At 48.3% G+C, this 14948-nt stretch overlaps 1 protein-coding gene across 1 annotated transcript in view; it reads right to left on the bottom strand.

The window, feature by feature from the left end:
• Positions 1–7411: 7411 nt before the first annotated feature.
• Positions 7412–14948, bottom strand: part of CUNH14orf93 (chromosome unknown C14orf93 homolog) — a 34598-nt gene continuing 27061 nt past the window's right edge. Inside the window, exon 7 of the mRNA XM_087714220.1 lies at positions 7412–7886. Within this exon, the coding sequence (XP_087570346.1) occupies positions 7485–7886 (402 nt within the window). The 3' untranslated portion in view covers positions 7412–7484. The remainder of the gene's footprint in view (positions 7887–14948) is intronic.

The raw sequence follows: 14948 nt of genomic DNA, 5'->3' as shown, positions 1-14948 counted from the left end.
ATTTTGCTTTTCTGGTGGACGAATTTGCAAAGAATCCATTTAAATAAACAATCAGGCGAGAATCGAGACTGGATGTAGTCGGGGAGCTAAATTGGACCTGCCTTCTTTGGGATGGGAATTCTTCATCCTGCTTGGATCCATCCCTGGTTTCCAAAGTGAGAAACTGCCCAGGAGCCGGGAGATGGGAGTTCTAGTTCTTCCTAGGGCATGGAAATGAGCTGGATGATTTTGGGCCCGTCACAAAGAGAAAGGGAATTCTAGTCCTGCCCAAAGCAGAGAAGCTGACCATGTGACTTTGGGCGAATTACCAGGAGATGGTGAATTCTAGTTCTGCCTTAAAGACGAAAGCTGACTGGGTGACTTTGGAGCAATCACAAGGAGACGGTGAGTTCTAGTTCCACCTTAAAGATGAAAGCTGACTAGGTGGTTTTGGGCCAATCACAAGGAGACGGTGAGTTCTAGTTCCGCCTTAAAGATGAAAGCTGACTAGGTGACTTTGGAGCACTCACAAGGAGATGGTGAGTTCTAGTTCCGCCTTAAAGATGAAAGCTGACTAGGTGACTTTGGAGCAATCACAAGGAGATGGTGAGTTCTAGTTCTGCCTTAAAGATGAAAGCTGACTGGGTGACTTTGGAGCAATCACAAGGAGACGGTGAGTTCTAGTTCCGCCTTAAAGATGAAAGCTGACTGGGTGACTTTGGAGCAATCACAAGGAGACGGTGAGTTCTAGTTCAGCCTTAAAAATGAAAGCTGACTGGGTGACTTTAGAGCACTCACAAGGAGACGGTGAGTTCTAGTTCCGCCTTAAAGATGAAAGCTGACTGGGTGACTTTGGAGCACTCACAAGGAGACGGTGAGTTCTAGTTCCGCCTTAAAGATGAAAGCTGACTGGGTGACTTTGGAGCACTCACAAGGAGACAGTGAGTTCTAGTTCCGCCTTAAAGATGAAAACTGACTGGGTGACTTTGGAGCAATCACAAGGAGACGGTGAATTCTAGTTCCGCCTTAAAGATGAAAGCTGACTGGGTGACTTTGGAGCACTCACAAGGAGACAGTGAGTTCTAGTTCCGCCTTAAAGATGAAAGCTGACTAGATGATTTTGGGCCAATCACAAGGAGACGGTGAGTTCTAGTTCCGCCTTAAAGACGAAAGCTGACTGGGTGACTTTGGAGCAATCACAAGGAGACGGTGAGTTCTAGTTCCGCCTTAAAGATGAAAGCTGACTAGATGATTTTGGGCCAATCACAAGGAGATGGTGAGTTCTAGTTCCACCTTAGAGATGAAAGCTGACTGGGTGACTTTAGACAAATCAGGAGACAGTGAGTTCTAGTTCTGCCTTAGAGATGAAAAGCGGCTGGGTGACTGGCCAATCACCAGAAGACGGTGAGTTCTAGTTCCGCTTTAAGCATGGAGTACAGATGGGTGACTGGGCCAGTCCCTGTCCCTCCCCCTCGGCCCAGCCCACCTCACAAGGTTGTTGTTCTGAGGGAAATAATGGGAAGAAGGGAGAAGGTGTGTGCTTGCCTCCTTGAGCTATTTATAAAAATAATAAAGGTTGGCTATAAAACAAACACATACATAAAACTTTGAAAAATCACGAACCACAAGTCCAGGTCACCCTCATGATCCAAACGGTGACCAGAAATGTCATCGTTAAGCAAGGAGGTTGTTAAGTGAGTCATGTCTAATTTTATGACCTCATTTTTTCAGCAAATCACGGCAGCGAACCAGGCCATTGTCAGGCGAATTTGGCATCCCTCCCCCATTGAGTTTGCTTAGCAGAAGCCGGCTGACTAGGTCGCAAACGGGGTTGGACTAGATGACCTGAAAGGTCCCTTCCAACTCTTGTTGTTCTGTTAAATACATCCCCATTGTCAAACGCCCCAATTTTCCGATCATCAGACTGTGGAGATACCCCGACAAGTTGCAAACACAAGGACCGGCTGTAGGTGCCCTTGTAACTTTGAATGGGCACTAAAAGAACCGTCGTAGTTTGAGGACAGCCTGTTTTGTAAACTTGGGAGTCCAAAAGAGGGAAGGAGAGAGATACAGAGAAAGGGAGAGAAAGGGAGATAGAGTGAGGGATAAAGAGAGATGGGGAGGGAGGGAGAAAGAAAGCGAGGAGAGAGGGAGAGACAGAGAGATGAGAGGGGGAGGGAGGGAGAAAGAAAGGGAGGGAGAGAAAGAAAGATGAGAGGAAGGGAGGGAGAGGGAGAAAGATGGGAGAGGGAGGGAGATGAGAGAGAAATAAAGAATGATGGGAGGGAGGAAGAAAGATGGAGAAGAGGGAGGGAGATAAAGAAAGGGCGATGAGAGAGGGAGAGAGAGAGATGACGGGAGGAAGGGAGAGGGAGAGAAAGAGGGAGGGAAAGAAAGAAAGATGAGAGGGAGAAAGATGGGGGAGGGAGGGAGATAGGAGAGAGAGAAAGAAAGATGGGAGGGAAGGAGAGTGGGAGAAAGAAAGATGGAGGAGAGGGAGGGAGATAAAAGGCAGAGAGAGAGAGAAAGAGATGAGGGGAGGAAGAGAGGGAGAAAGAGAAAGGGAGGGAGAGAAAGAAAGATGAGAGGGAGGGAGAGGGAGATGAGAGATGAGAGAGAAAGAAAGAAAGAGATGGAGGGAGGGAGAGAGGGAGAAAGAAAGATGGAGGAGAGGGAGGGAGATAAAGAAAGGGCAATGAGAGAGGGAGGGAGAGAGAAAGATGAGGGAAGAAAGGGAGAAAGAGAAAGGGAGGGAGAGAAAGAAAGATGAGAAGGAGAGAGAGGGAGAAAGATGGAGGGAGGGAGGGAGAGAGGGAGAAAGAAAGATGGAGGAGAGGGAGGGAGATTAAAGGGCGATGAGAGAGGGAGAGAGAGAAATGAGGGGGAAGAAGGGAGAGAAGGAGATAGAGGGAGAAAGGGAGGGAAGGAGGGAAAGAAAGATGAGAGGGAGAAAAATGGGAGGAGGGAGATGGGAGAGAGAGAAAGAAAGAGATGGGAGAGAGGGAGAAAGAAAGATGGAGGAGAATGAGTGATAAGGAAAGGGCGATGAGAGGGGGGAGGGAGAGAAAGAGAGGTAAGAGGGGGAGGAAGAGAGAGGGAGAGATGGGGAGAGGGAGGAAGAGAGAAAGATGAGAGGGAGGGAGTGGGAGAAAGATGGGAGAGGGAAAGAGAGAGGGAGGGAGAGAGAGACCTGTTTCCCATAGAAAAGAAAACAGAGCCACAAAACCTGGGTAGGTGTTGCTGAGGGGGGGACATGTGACTCGGTGGGAGTGAGGGACATCGAGTCGGCCACGCCCGCTCAGGTTTTGTGGCTCCCGGTGTTTTCTTTTCTGTGGGAAACGGGTCCAAATGGCTCTTTGAGCATTTAAGGTTGCAGGCCCCTTGACTTGGACTGTTTGTACTCCATTTGTAGTACTGAGAAGAACCACCAGGGGGCAGCCAGGGCTCACCAAGACACTCGGTCGGATGCGCTAAGCCAATATGACCGCCGGAAACCACGGAAAGGTTTTACAGCGGATCCTTTTTGCTCTTACAATTTCATCTTGCTGCAAATAAAACGCAGATCTACGGGAATCCAGCCCAAAGGCTCAGCTCAGGAGATCGAAGGAGGCCACCAGCGTGTAACTCATTCGCGACGGAGGTCATCCATCGGGACCCCAAACCTGTCACGGCTAACATTCAGGAGGCACAAATATACGGGCAGTCCCCGGTCTTACGACCACCATGGAGCCAAAATCTCGGCAGTTAAGCGAGACGTTTGTTAAAAGAGAGTTTTGCCCCGTATGACGACCTTTCTCGCCTCCGCTGGGCCGTTGTAAGTTTGAATGGCCACTAAATGATCATACAGAGATTCCTCGACGTAACAATTCATTTAGTGACTGTTCGTAGTTATGACGTCATTGGGAAAAAGTGACACGACCGTTTTTCGCACTTCACCACTTTTGTAGCATCTCCACGGTCCCAGGATCAAAATTCGGACGCTTGGCCACTGACTCACATTTACGACGGTCGTAGTATCCGGGGCAGGTCACATGACCCCCTTTTGCAACCACCTTATAAGCAAAGTCAATGGGGAAGCCGGATTCGCTCAACAACCGTGTGACTAATTCAACAACTGCAGTGATTCACTTAACACCGGTGGCGAGAAAAGTGGTAAAATCTTAAACGCACATCTCACTTAGCAAACAGAAATTTTGGGGGCTCAATTGTCGTCGTAAATCGAGGACTACCTGTAACTGTGGAATCCACTGGATCTCTTCTGTTCCAGAACCATCTGTTCTGACCGAGGCGTCCCAAAAGCACGAAGCCAAATTCGTGGTCCCGATCACACCTCTTTTATTTAGATTAAAATCAATTCCAGCAAAGTCCCGGCCAACAGTCTTTCAAGAGATTTCACAACTACCGACCTTTATCAGGCTTGGAGAGCTGCCAGGCCGATATCTTCCAAACGCCACGCTGTAGCAGCAATTACTCGGTGAGAAGTCAGGGACAGATCTTCCCCCTAATGAATTGAACTACCGTATATACTCAAGTATAAGCCGAGTTTTTCAGCCCACTTTTTGGGCTGAAAAAAGCCGCCTCGGCTTATACTCGAGTCAGTGAAAAATTTGCCCGAAATGGAGGAGAAAAAGGGGCGGGGCCATGCCGCTGGGTGACGCTTGTGAATGGCCCGACGCCCCTGTGAGTTTCCCCTCCCTCTGTGTCAGTTTGCCGCGCAGCGCGCACCGCACCATCCCCCCTCCTCACGTTCTAATGTAATGCAGGGCTGTCTTACGATTCCCCTTCCTCCCCCTCCTGCCGCTCTGCAACGATGTCCCACCTCCTCCTTGTTATGGCAAGCAGCCACATAGCGATGTCCCACCTCCTCTGGTACAGTGATCCAATGATAGGAATCACTGTGCCGTGTGTCATAGGAGGCGGGACATCGCTCCCGCGGCTGCACGGGACATCATTACCGGTAGCTGCTGCATTTCCCACCCTAGGCTTATACTCGAGTCAATAACTTTTCCAGGTTTTTGTGGTAAAATTAGGTGCCTCGGCTTATATTCGGGTCGGTCTATACTCGAGTATATACGGTAATTGCCTCCTGCAAACTCCACTCCCCTTTTGCTCCTTTTTAGTCCCTATGGGAGGGGCCATTCACCGTCCACCTGTGGCCTTACTCTCGAGTCGACCCTTGTTCCTTAGCTGTTCCCTTCTCCTGGCAACTCGGCGCATGCGCACACTGGGAACAAGCTCCAGCTGCTCTTCTGCCTCACTGATGTCTGACTCTCAAGGCAGCTGATAACTGTCGGACGGCCTTGGCCCCATCTCTGCCTCTGACCCAGAACCCTCATCCAAGCCTTCCCCAGACTCCAGGACTGGCCCATCTTCCTCCCCAACTTCCAAACTGTCCGAATCAGCTGCCGGCTCCGCTGGTGGGCCGCAACTCTTCTCCCCTCTCCCTATCAAAGAACAAAGAGAAAGGTTGCTTCCAAATCCAGCCGCATCGTTCTCCTTCTTCAACTCACATTCGGACAACTGAGAAAACCTTGTACGGGCCGTCCTCGTCTCACAACCTCAAATACGCCCCAGGTTTCTGTCGTTAAGCGCGGCAGGTGTGCAGCGAGTCCTGCCCCACATCACAGCCTTTCTTCCCCATGGTTGCTAAGTGAAACGCTGCAGTTGATAAGGGCGTCACCCGGTTGTTAAATGAATTGGGCATCACGGGACCCCGGGACACGGCAACGATGGTCCTAAGTGAATTTTGAAACCCATGATCACGGAGATGTTGCAAAGGTCCTCAATGTGAAAAATGGCCGCTTTCGTGGAGTTGCGCAGTGTGAAAAAAAAAAACACCACTGTTTTCAGGGCCGTTGTAACTTTCAACTGTCAATAAACAACTGTGAGGAGAGTCCTCAAAAACAGTTCATTTAGTGACCATAGTTACAGAACTAAAAACAAAGTTACTGTATTTTTCGGAGTATAAGACGCACCGGAGTATAAGACGCACCAAGGTTTTGAAGAGGCAAATTTTTAAAAAAGTAGGTAGGGAGATAGAGAGATAGAGAGGGAGAGAAAGAGAGAGAAATACAGTAGGTAGATAGGGAGAGAGAGAGAGAGTAGGTAGGTAGGTAGATAAAGGGATAGAGAGAGAAATATAGTAGGTAGGTAGAGGAATAGAGAGAGAAATAGAAAGAGAGAGAGAGAAATACAGGGAGGGAGAGAGACAGAGAGAGAAAAATACAGTAGGTAGGTAGAGGAATAGAGAGAAATAGAAAGAGAGAGAGAAATACAGTAGATAGGAAGTGAGAGGCAAATACAGTAGGTAGGTAGGGGGAGAGAGAGAGAGAGAGAGAGAGAGAGAGAAATACAGTAGATAGGTAGGGAGAGAGAGTAGGTAGGCAGCAGAGGTGGGTTCCTAACCAGTTCACACCAGTTTGGTAGAACCGGTTCGTCAAATCTACCGAACCGGTTAGAAGAGGTTCCACCAGTGGACCCGGAAAGCAGGCCACACCTACAGAAGAGGTTCCAAAAATTTTTGAAACCCACCACTGGTAGGCAGGTAGATGTTTCCAGGTGTATTTATCCATGGGCTGGAGAAGGAAATCGCTGACAATCTGCAGCACCTAAGACTTTGTTTCTGCTGGCACAGCACTTGATCAATCTAATTCTCATCAATCAGTTAAAGAGCTTTCCAAAAAGGGGGGGGGGAGTTTTTGCACTCTGCAAACCTCCCACAAACGGCCCGTTTTTTCGCTGAAACGGGCCTGTTTTTTTAAAAAGGCATGAATAGCCTTGGGGGCTTGCAGACTGCTCCTGCCCCCCCCCCCAAAAACAAGCAAAAAACGGCCCGTTTTTTGCTAAAAGGGACTTTTTTGTCAAAAAAAATTGCATGCATAGCCTTATGGAGGCTTATAGAGTGCTGCTGGGGGCTGGGGAGGAAATGGCCCATTTTTGCTCATTTCTGCCCTCCCCACCCCCCAGGAGCTCTCTGAAAGCCTCCATAAGGGTATGCACAGCCATTTTGGTGAAGGGGCGGGGTTTCAGGAGGCAAAAAATGCTTTTTTTGAGGGAAAAATGTGCGTCTTATACTCTGAAAAATACGTTACTTACAACCATTTTTGCCCCTTAACAACGCTTGTAAACTTCAGCTGACTGCAGTTCTGCAGTTCGGCTGTTCAAATCTCACCAGCTCAGGGTTGACTCAGCCTTCCATCCTTCCGAGGTGGGTAAAATGAGAACCCAGATTGTTCTTGGGGGCAATATGCTGACTCTGTAAACTGCTTAGAGAGGGCTGAAAGCCCTAGGAAGCGGTATATAAGTCTAACTGCTATTACTATTGCTATAAACATCTCCACAGCCAGCTGATCAAAATTTAGAGGCAAGTCGCTTTTTTTCAGGGCCCAGGTCACTTTGAACGGTTGCTAAACAAACGGTTATAAGTCGAGGATGACCTGTATGCAACCCAGCTCCCTTCCTGGTGTTTTATTCAGCGGGCCGTCGTACAATGGAGCCGAAGGTCCTTACTGGTCCTTTTCTACTTTGATCTCCACAAAGGAGCTGAGTTCGGTGCTGAAAGCTTTGTGGGGGGGTACGTGGGCCGGGGTTCCCATTTTGGGGTCTTCCTCCTGGAAGTGGGGATTGTAGAGCTGCGGAGGCAGAAGCTGAACTTCGGCAGAGGGGAGGCGTTCGGAGGGCGGTCCGTAGACGCGGTTGGCTTTGGTGCCGTGCTTGGAGTTGGCGTCCAGACGGTAGCACAGCTGGCTGAGCGGCGTTGCTCGGAAGCGGGGCGGCCGCGCCACCCACACGCCAGCTTCGTGGGCGCTGTCTTCCTCGTCCGACATCAGTTCTTCGGTGACCCCTCGCCACAGACGCTGCTCCTCCGAGCCCAACAACTGGGCCACCCCCGAACGGTTGGCGAAGAGCTTGGAAAGGAAGGAAAAAAGAAAAAGAGGAGATTCCAATTTATTTAGGCAAGAAAAAAAAAATGCATAGGTACCGTATAGGTCTATGTTGGCGAACCTATGGAACGCGTGCTGGAAGTGGCATGGAGGGCCATCCTGCACGGGATGTGTGGCCTTGCTGGCTCCTCTTCTGCGTTCCTGTGGCCGCACGTGTGCTGGCCAGCTGGCTTTCAGGTAACCATGTCAAGGTAATAATTTAAGAGCTGACCAGCTGGAACAATCACCGGAATGAGACATGAGGATTTTTGGCTGTTATCCCTTTAAGAGCCTGTGTAATAAAAGGAGGCCCGGCTAGAGTGTTTCCAGTTCGCCGAGTTTCTTCCCTGCTGTAATTGCTGTTTGTTTAGATACTGCTTGTAGTATGTGTATGTATAGTATTCCTATATTCCTACTGTAGATAAAGACCACTGTTTGATACAAACCACTGTTGGTTGTACTTGCCGGAAGAGCAGCGTTCCATTGCACATGCACGCACCGGCACCCAAATCTCCAGGTTTCCAATGCATGCAGGCGCAACAGCCAGCTGTTCATCATGCGCCAGAAACCAGAAGTTCGGGTGCCAGCTCACGCATGCGCGATGGAAGGCTGTTCTTCCAGGTTTTGACGCTCCATCATGCGCAAAGGACAGTGAGGTCGTGCATTCCTCGCAGGATGGTTTCGCGTGCCATTTCCAGCAGGCAGGTGGGCGCAGGGTGATGAAAAGGGTTAGCCTTCACTGGTATAGTTGGTATGTCAGAATTTGCACCGGTCTATCGCGTGTATCAACCCAGGGGCAAGTACAACAGATAAAGTGGTCTTTATCTACACTAGGAATATAGGAATACTATACGCACAGCAGGGAATTCTGGGAGTTGAAGTCCACAGGCCTTAAAGTTGCCAAGTTGGGAGACACAAACGCACACCCCCGGTCTCGTTTTATTGCACAATTTCTATCGGCCCCCGGTGCGATACGATATAACACTATTCCCCTTTATTGACGTTGCTAAGGGAAAGTTGGACGTGGTGGCTCTGTGGCTATGACGCTCAGCTTGTCGATCAGAAAGGCAGGTTGGCAGTTCGAATCCCGAGCGCCGCATAACGGAGTGAGTTCCCGTGACTTGTCCCAGCTTCTGCCAACCTAGCAGTTCAAAAGCATGTAAAAAAGGCAAGTAGAAAAATAGGGACCACCTCGGGTGGGAAGGGAACAGCATTCCGTGGGCCTTCGGCGTTGAGTCATGCCGGCCACATGACCAGGGAGACATCTTCGGACAGTGCTGGCTCTTCGGCTTTGAAACGGAGATGAGCACCGCCCCCTAGAGTCGGGAACGACTAGCACCTATGTGCGAGGGGAACCTTTGCCTTTAAGTGAAATATCCTGCAACGGTTGTAAATGTGAAAAACGGTCATCTCTTTTTTTCCAGCGTCGTCGTAACTCTGAACCATCGCTAAATGAACTGTTGTAAGTAGAGGACGACCTGGACATAGGAACAAATTGGGAGGTGAGCTGCTGCTTGGGAAAATAATAGTTTTATGAGGGTTTGTTTTAAGCAACTGGAAGCTTCTTATGCGTCATTCGAGGCATACTAACTCTGAGGGGGGAAAAAATCAAATTTATTTCTCGGAGACGGCCATTCATAACTTAAGGAGATAATAACCGTAAAAGGATTCCAGGGACATTTTCCGATGAAAACCTTGCTTGTTTAAGCAAAGGATAAAACTTAAATTATATCCCGTCTTGTAAAAGGTTCGTTTTGGAATTTTTATGCTCTTTTTCTACTTAAGTATTATAAGCCTGATTTTGCTTCCTGGCCCTGAATTGGATGATTAAGAGGCGGCTGAATTATTCTTTTGGCAAAATTATCCTATTCTGAGGGTCGAGGGGTGCGGTGGCCCAGAGGTGGCGCTCTCGCCTCACAATCCAGGAGCCGTGAGTTCGATCCTGGGTAGAAGCAGATATTTCTTTCTCTCTCTCTCTCTCTCTGGGCACCATGAGAATATATCTTGCTGGGAAATAAACCTCCGTATTGGCGACATGAGCGGCATCCGGCCAGTAAACACTAAGCTCCATTCAGTTGCCCACACTCCACTCGGCAAGGGATTATGTACGGGGTCATTATTCTCCCGGGCATCCCTTGGGAGAGGAGAACTAGGAGAAAAAAAACATACGAGGCCACCTGTACGGAGATATCACAACCTGTGTGACACAATTGTGGTTTTCTTCTGACTCCGCGGCTTGTTGTTGTCATGTTTACACGGAAGCACAGATAACAGCAATGACCTGGCTCCAAAATTGAGAGCCGAGGTGGCGCAGTGGTTAAATGCAGCACTGCAGGCTACTTCAGCTGACTGCAGTTCTGCAGTTCGGCTGTTCAAATCTCACCGGCTCAGGGTTGGTGGGTAAAATGAGGACCCGGATTGTTGTTGGGGGCAATATGCTGACTCTGTAAACCGCTTAGAGAGGGCTGAAAGCTCTATGAAGCAGTATATAAGTCTAACTGCTATTGCTATTGCTAAAATAGATAATTATCTATGGAAGATCCACTAGATTAAGAAAGAACAATCATGACTAGCTCAAAATCCCACTGACTTCAAGGCCGTGTTTCTCAACCTTCCCTCCTTTACATCGCGTGGACTCCAACTCCCAGAATTCCTCAGGCAGCAAGGAATTCTGGGAGTCGAAGTCCACAGGCCTTAACGTTGCCAAGTTGGGAGACACCTTCCCCCTCCTTGGTCTCATTTTATTGCACAATTTTGATCGACCCCCGGGTGCAATACAATACAAGACGATTCCCCTTTGTTGATGTTGCTAAATGAAACATTTGTTAAGTGAGTTTTGGCCCGTTTTACGACTGCAGTGTTCAGTGTATTGTTCAGTTAATCACACAGTTGTTAAGTGAATCTGGCTTCCCCGTGGACTTTGCTTTCTCAGACGGTCACAAAAGGGGATCGCGGGACCCCAAGGACACTTTGACCGTCGTAAGTCAGTTCCGAATTTTCATTATGAGGATGCAGCAACGGTCGTAAGTGTGAAAAACGGTCATAGCTCACTTTTTTCAGCGCTGTGGTAATTTTGAACGGTCGTTAAACGAACTGTCATAAATTCAGGACTACGTGCATGTTTACTCTGCGGTTAACTGCAAAGCGCTGTTCTGACCTAGGTTTCCCCAGCCGCACGAAGCCAAGTCCTCGTCCCAATAAACCCCTTTTATTTAGTTTACGGTGAATTCCTTTCCCGCAAAGACTTTCCTCTACCACAGTCTTTCAAGATAGTTCACAATTACTGACCTTGGCGAGTGGCCAGGCCGATCTCTTTCAGACACCATAATACTTGGCAAGGATGCAGGAATGAACTAAATTGTCTCCTGCAAACTCCACTCCCCTGTCGCTCTTTTATTTCCTCTGGGAGGGGCCATTCACCGTCCACCTAAATTGTCTCCTGCAAACTCCACTCCCCTGGCGCTCCTCTTTTATTTCCTCTGGGAGGGGCCATTCACCGTCCACCTGCGGCCTTACTCCCAAGTCGACCCCAGTTCTTTAGTTGTTCCCTTCGTCTGGCAACGCTGCACATGCGCACACTGGGAACAGGCTCCAGCTGTTCTTCTGCCTCACTGATGTCCGACTCCGAAGGCATTTGATAACTGGCATACGGCCCCGGCCCCCTCTCTGCCTCCGACACAGAACCCTCATCAAAGCCTTCCCCAGAATCCAGGACTGGCCCAGGTTCCTTCTCAACCTCCTCACTGTCCGACTCTGCTTCCCAGCTCCACTAACGGGTCACAACAAGCGAAGGGACTACACCTTAAATCTAAATTAAATCCAGTAAGGCTTAATCTCACTGTAATTTTTTTTTTATCAATTTCATATATACATTCACAATTATATGATCTCATAACTGTTATTAATAATATGTATTTATAACAATTTTCCCCCACAGTTGACAATATACTTGAAGATTGCTTTTTTAACATCCCATAGATCCATCTTATCTTACAACGGTCCTACTTCTTCTTCCCTCCCTCCCTCTTTCCTTCCCTCGTTTCTTCTCTCCTACTCCCCTTCCTTCCCTCCCTCCTTCTCCTTCCCTCCTTCCTTCCTTCCCTCCTTTCTTTTCTCCTTCTCTCCTTCCTTTCCCCCTTCCTTCCCTCCTTCTTTCCCCCCTTCCTTCTCTCCTACATTCCCTCCTTCCTTCCCTCCTTCTCTCCTTCCTTCCCTCCTTCCTTCCCTCCGTAATGTTGATAGACTGCCAGCCTTATTGTATATTAGCCCTGGAAGATAATGGAAGGGACACTTCGGTAAATACAATTAAAGGGAGATCGTAAAAAACAGAAGTTTGCATTTGAAAATAAATACGGCTAAGGCCGCGGAGTTGACAAAGAGACCAGCGTTTTATGGAGTCTAGAAGGAGAACTACACTATATCAACGAAGAAGCTTGAGATCAGCGGGAATTTAACTACTTTACGTTTCGAAATATTTTATATTTGCCTTGTGAATATTTCATCTTTTCATATGAAACCGACAGGGCTGCATTTACAGACGTTTGCTTGGAACGTGAATGCTTTTGCCTCTTGGCTAAACAGGACGTCCTCAACGTACGACCAGACGGGAGGCCAGCATTTCTGTTGTGAAGGGAAACGAGTGAATTTTGAGCCATTTCTCATCACCGTTGTTAAGTGGATCGCTGCCGTTTTTAAATGAGTAACGCGGTTCTTAAGGGAACCGGGCTTCCCCATTGGACTTTGTTTGTCAGAAAGTCGCAAAAGGGGGAATCGCGTGACCTCGGGATAAAGCGTCATAAATATGAGTCAGTTGCCAGGCATCTAAATCACGGGGAGACACTGCAATGGTTGTAAGTGTGAGGAATGGTCACAAGTCACTTTTTTCAATGCCATTGTAACTTTGAACAGTTGTGCCAAGGGTCGATTCCAACAGGCACTACTGTTGATTCGCTCGTGTGCATCCATGCACAGTACAATAAAAATTGTTCTGCGTATGTGCAGAAGCTAAAAACAAGATGGTGCTGCCGTAGGAGAACCAGTTTCGGCGGCGTGGCAGTGCCTGGGTCGCTGGTGGTTCCAGCAATCCAGGGCGCCAAACCACTACCAGTTCGGCCGAACCAGAGGTGGGTTCCTACCAGTTCGCACTTATTCGGTAGAACCGGTTCGTCAAATCTACCAAACCGGTTAGAAGAGGTTCCACCAGCGGACCCGGAAAGCAGGCCACACCTACAGAAGAGTTTCCAAAAATTTTTGAAACCCACCACTGCTAAAGGGTTAGGGGTTCAAGGATCTTGTAACTTGACAGCTTTAAGACTTGCATGCTTCAATGCCAGAGTTCCTGAGCCAATGTGACTGGAGGAGGAATTCTGGGAGTTGAAGTCCACAAGTCTTAAAGCTTTCATGTTTGAACACCCCTGTGGGTTTTTTCTAGAGGGTTAGGGGTGCAAGGATCTTGTAACTTGACAGCTTTAAGACTTGCATGCTTCAATGCCAGAGTTCCTGAGCCAATGTGACTGGAGGAGGAATTCTGGGAGTTGAAGTCCACAAGTCTTAAAGCTTTCATGTTTGAACACCCCTGTGGGTTTTTTCTAGAGGGTTAGGGGTGCAAGGATCTTGTAACTTGACAGCTTTAAGACTTGCATGCTTCAATGCCAGAGTTCCTGAGCCAATGTGACTGGAGGAGGAATTCTGGGAGTTGAAGTCCACAAGTCTTAAAGCTGTCGTGTTTGAACACCCCTGTGGGTTTTTTCTAGAGGGTTAGGGGTGCAAGGATCTTGTAACTTGACAGCTTGAAGACTTGCAGGGTTCAATGCCAGAGTTTCTGAATAGTTACTTGGACCAACCTAAGTACTAATTCATAATTTCATATCCGGTCACATGGGCGGCAAGCCACTCCCACAAAGCAGGCCACACCCACAGAGTAGGTTCGAACAATTTTTGAAACCCACCACTGGGCCAAACCGATCTGAACTGGTAGGAACCCACCACTGGGTTGTACCATTTTCCCAAAAATAGGACCCCCCCAGATAATAAGCCCAATTGAGCTTTTGAAAGCATGTGATAAAATAACACCCCCCAAAAATAAGCCCTCCCCTAAAATACCATATTTTTCAGAGTAAGACGCAGCGGAGTACAAGATTTTGAAGAGGCAAATTTTAAAAAAAGGTTTTGCACTCTGCAGAACTCCCAAAAACGGCCCGTTTTTTGAGAGAAGGGGCCCATTTTTTTTCCAAAAAATAGTCGTGCATAACCTTTAGGAGGCTTATAGAATGTTCCTGGAAGCTGGGAGGGCAAAATTGAGCAAAAAACGGACTGTTTTTCGCACATTTCTGTTCTCCCCAGCCCCCAGAAGCTCTCTGAAAGCCTCCTAAAGTCTCTGTGTGGCCATTTTGGTGAAGGGAGCAGGGTTTCAGGAGGCAAAAAATGCTGTATTCAGTGTATAAGATGCACCCAGATTTTCAGCCTCTTTTTTGAGGGGAAAAGGGTGCGTCTTATACTCCGAAAAATACAGTATTTAAACGCATGCGCAGCCGGTTACCACAATTTCCTGGGGGCGAGGGGAAGGGGGGAACGTGGCCCACCCCCCCATGCACCTGTCATCCACGCGGAGGCCGCTCCCGCAAACCCTAGGTCCCGCGCCCCTTCTCTTAGTGGCGGCCGTAACAAGAGCCAGTGTGCCAGAAACAAAGACAGAACTTCCAGCCCTCTCTGGATCAGCTGATCTGAGGGCCGCGGGCCGAGGTTAAGTGGCCTCCTGCACCTCAAAAATAATAAGACCTCCCCGAAAATAAGGCCAAGCGCTTATTTTGGGGGGAGTCAAAAGAAAATAAGATCTTGTCTTACAACCCAAATGTTGGAGATGTGGTTCTCTCGATGCTACCTATTTCCATATATGGTGGACTTGTCAAAAGGTTAAGGCATTCTGGATAAAAATATGGTGGGTTATGCAAAATATCTTTAAAAGAAGGATAAAGTTTACTCCTCAGTTATTTTTGTTAGGTATAAGTACTGACTTTACAGCGGTAGAGACTAACTTGATCCTGCACT

The sequence above is a fragment of the Thamnophis sirtalis genome, unplaced genomic scaffold (genome assembly GCF_051295495.1).
Source record: "Thamnophis sirtalis isolate CommonGarterSnake01/CBP01778 unplaced genomic scaffold, rThaSir2_p1.2 scaffold_4, whole genome shotgun sequence".
NCBI classification, from domain to species: Eukaryota; Metazoa; Chordata; class Lepidosauria; order Squamata; family Natricidae; genus Thamnophis; species Thamnophis sirtalis.
The sequence above is the reverse complement of the archived record's forward strand: the minus strand, read 5'-3'. Positions and strand labels throughout refer to the sequence as shown.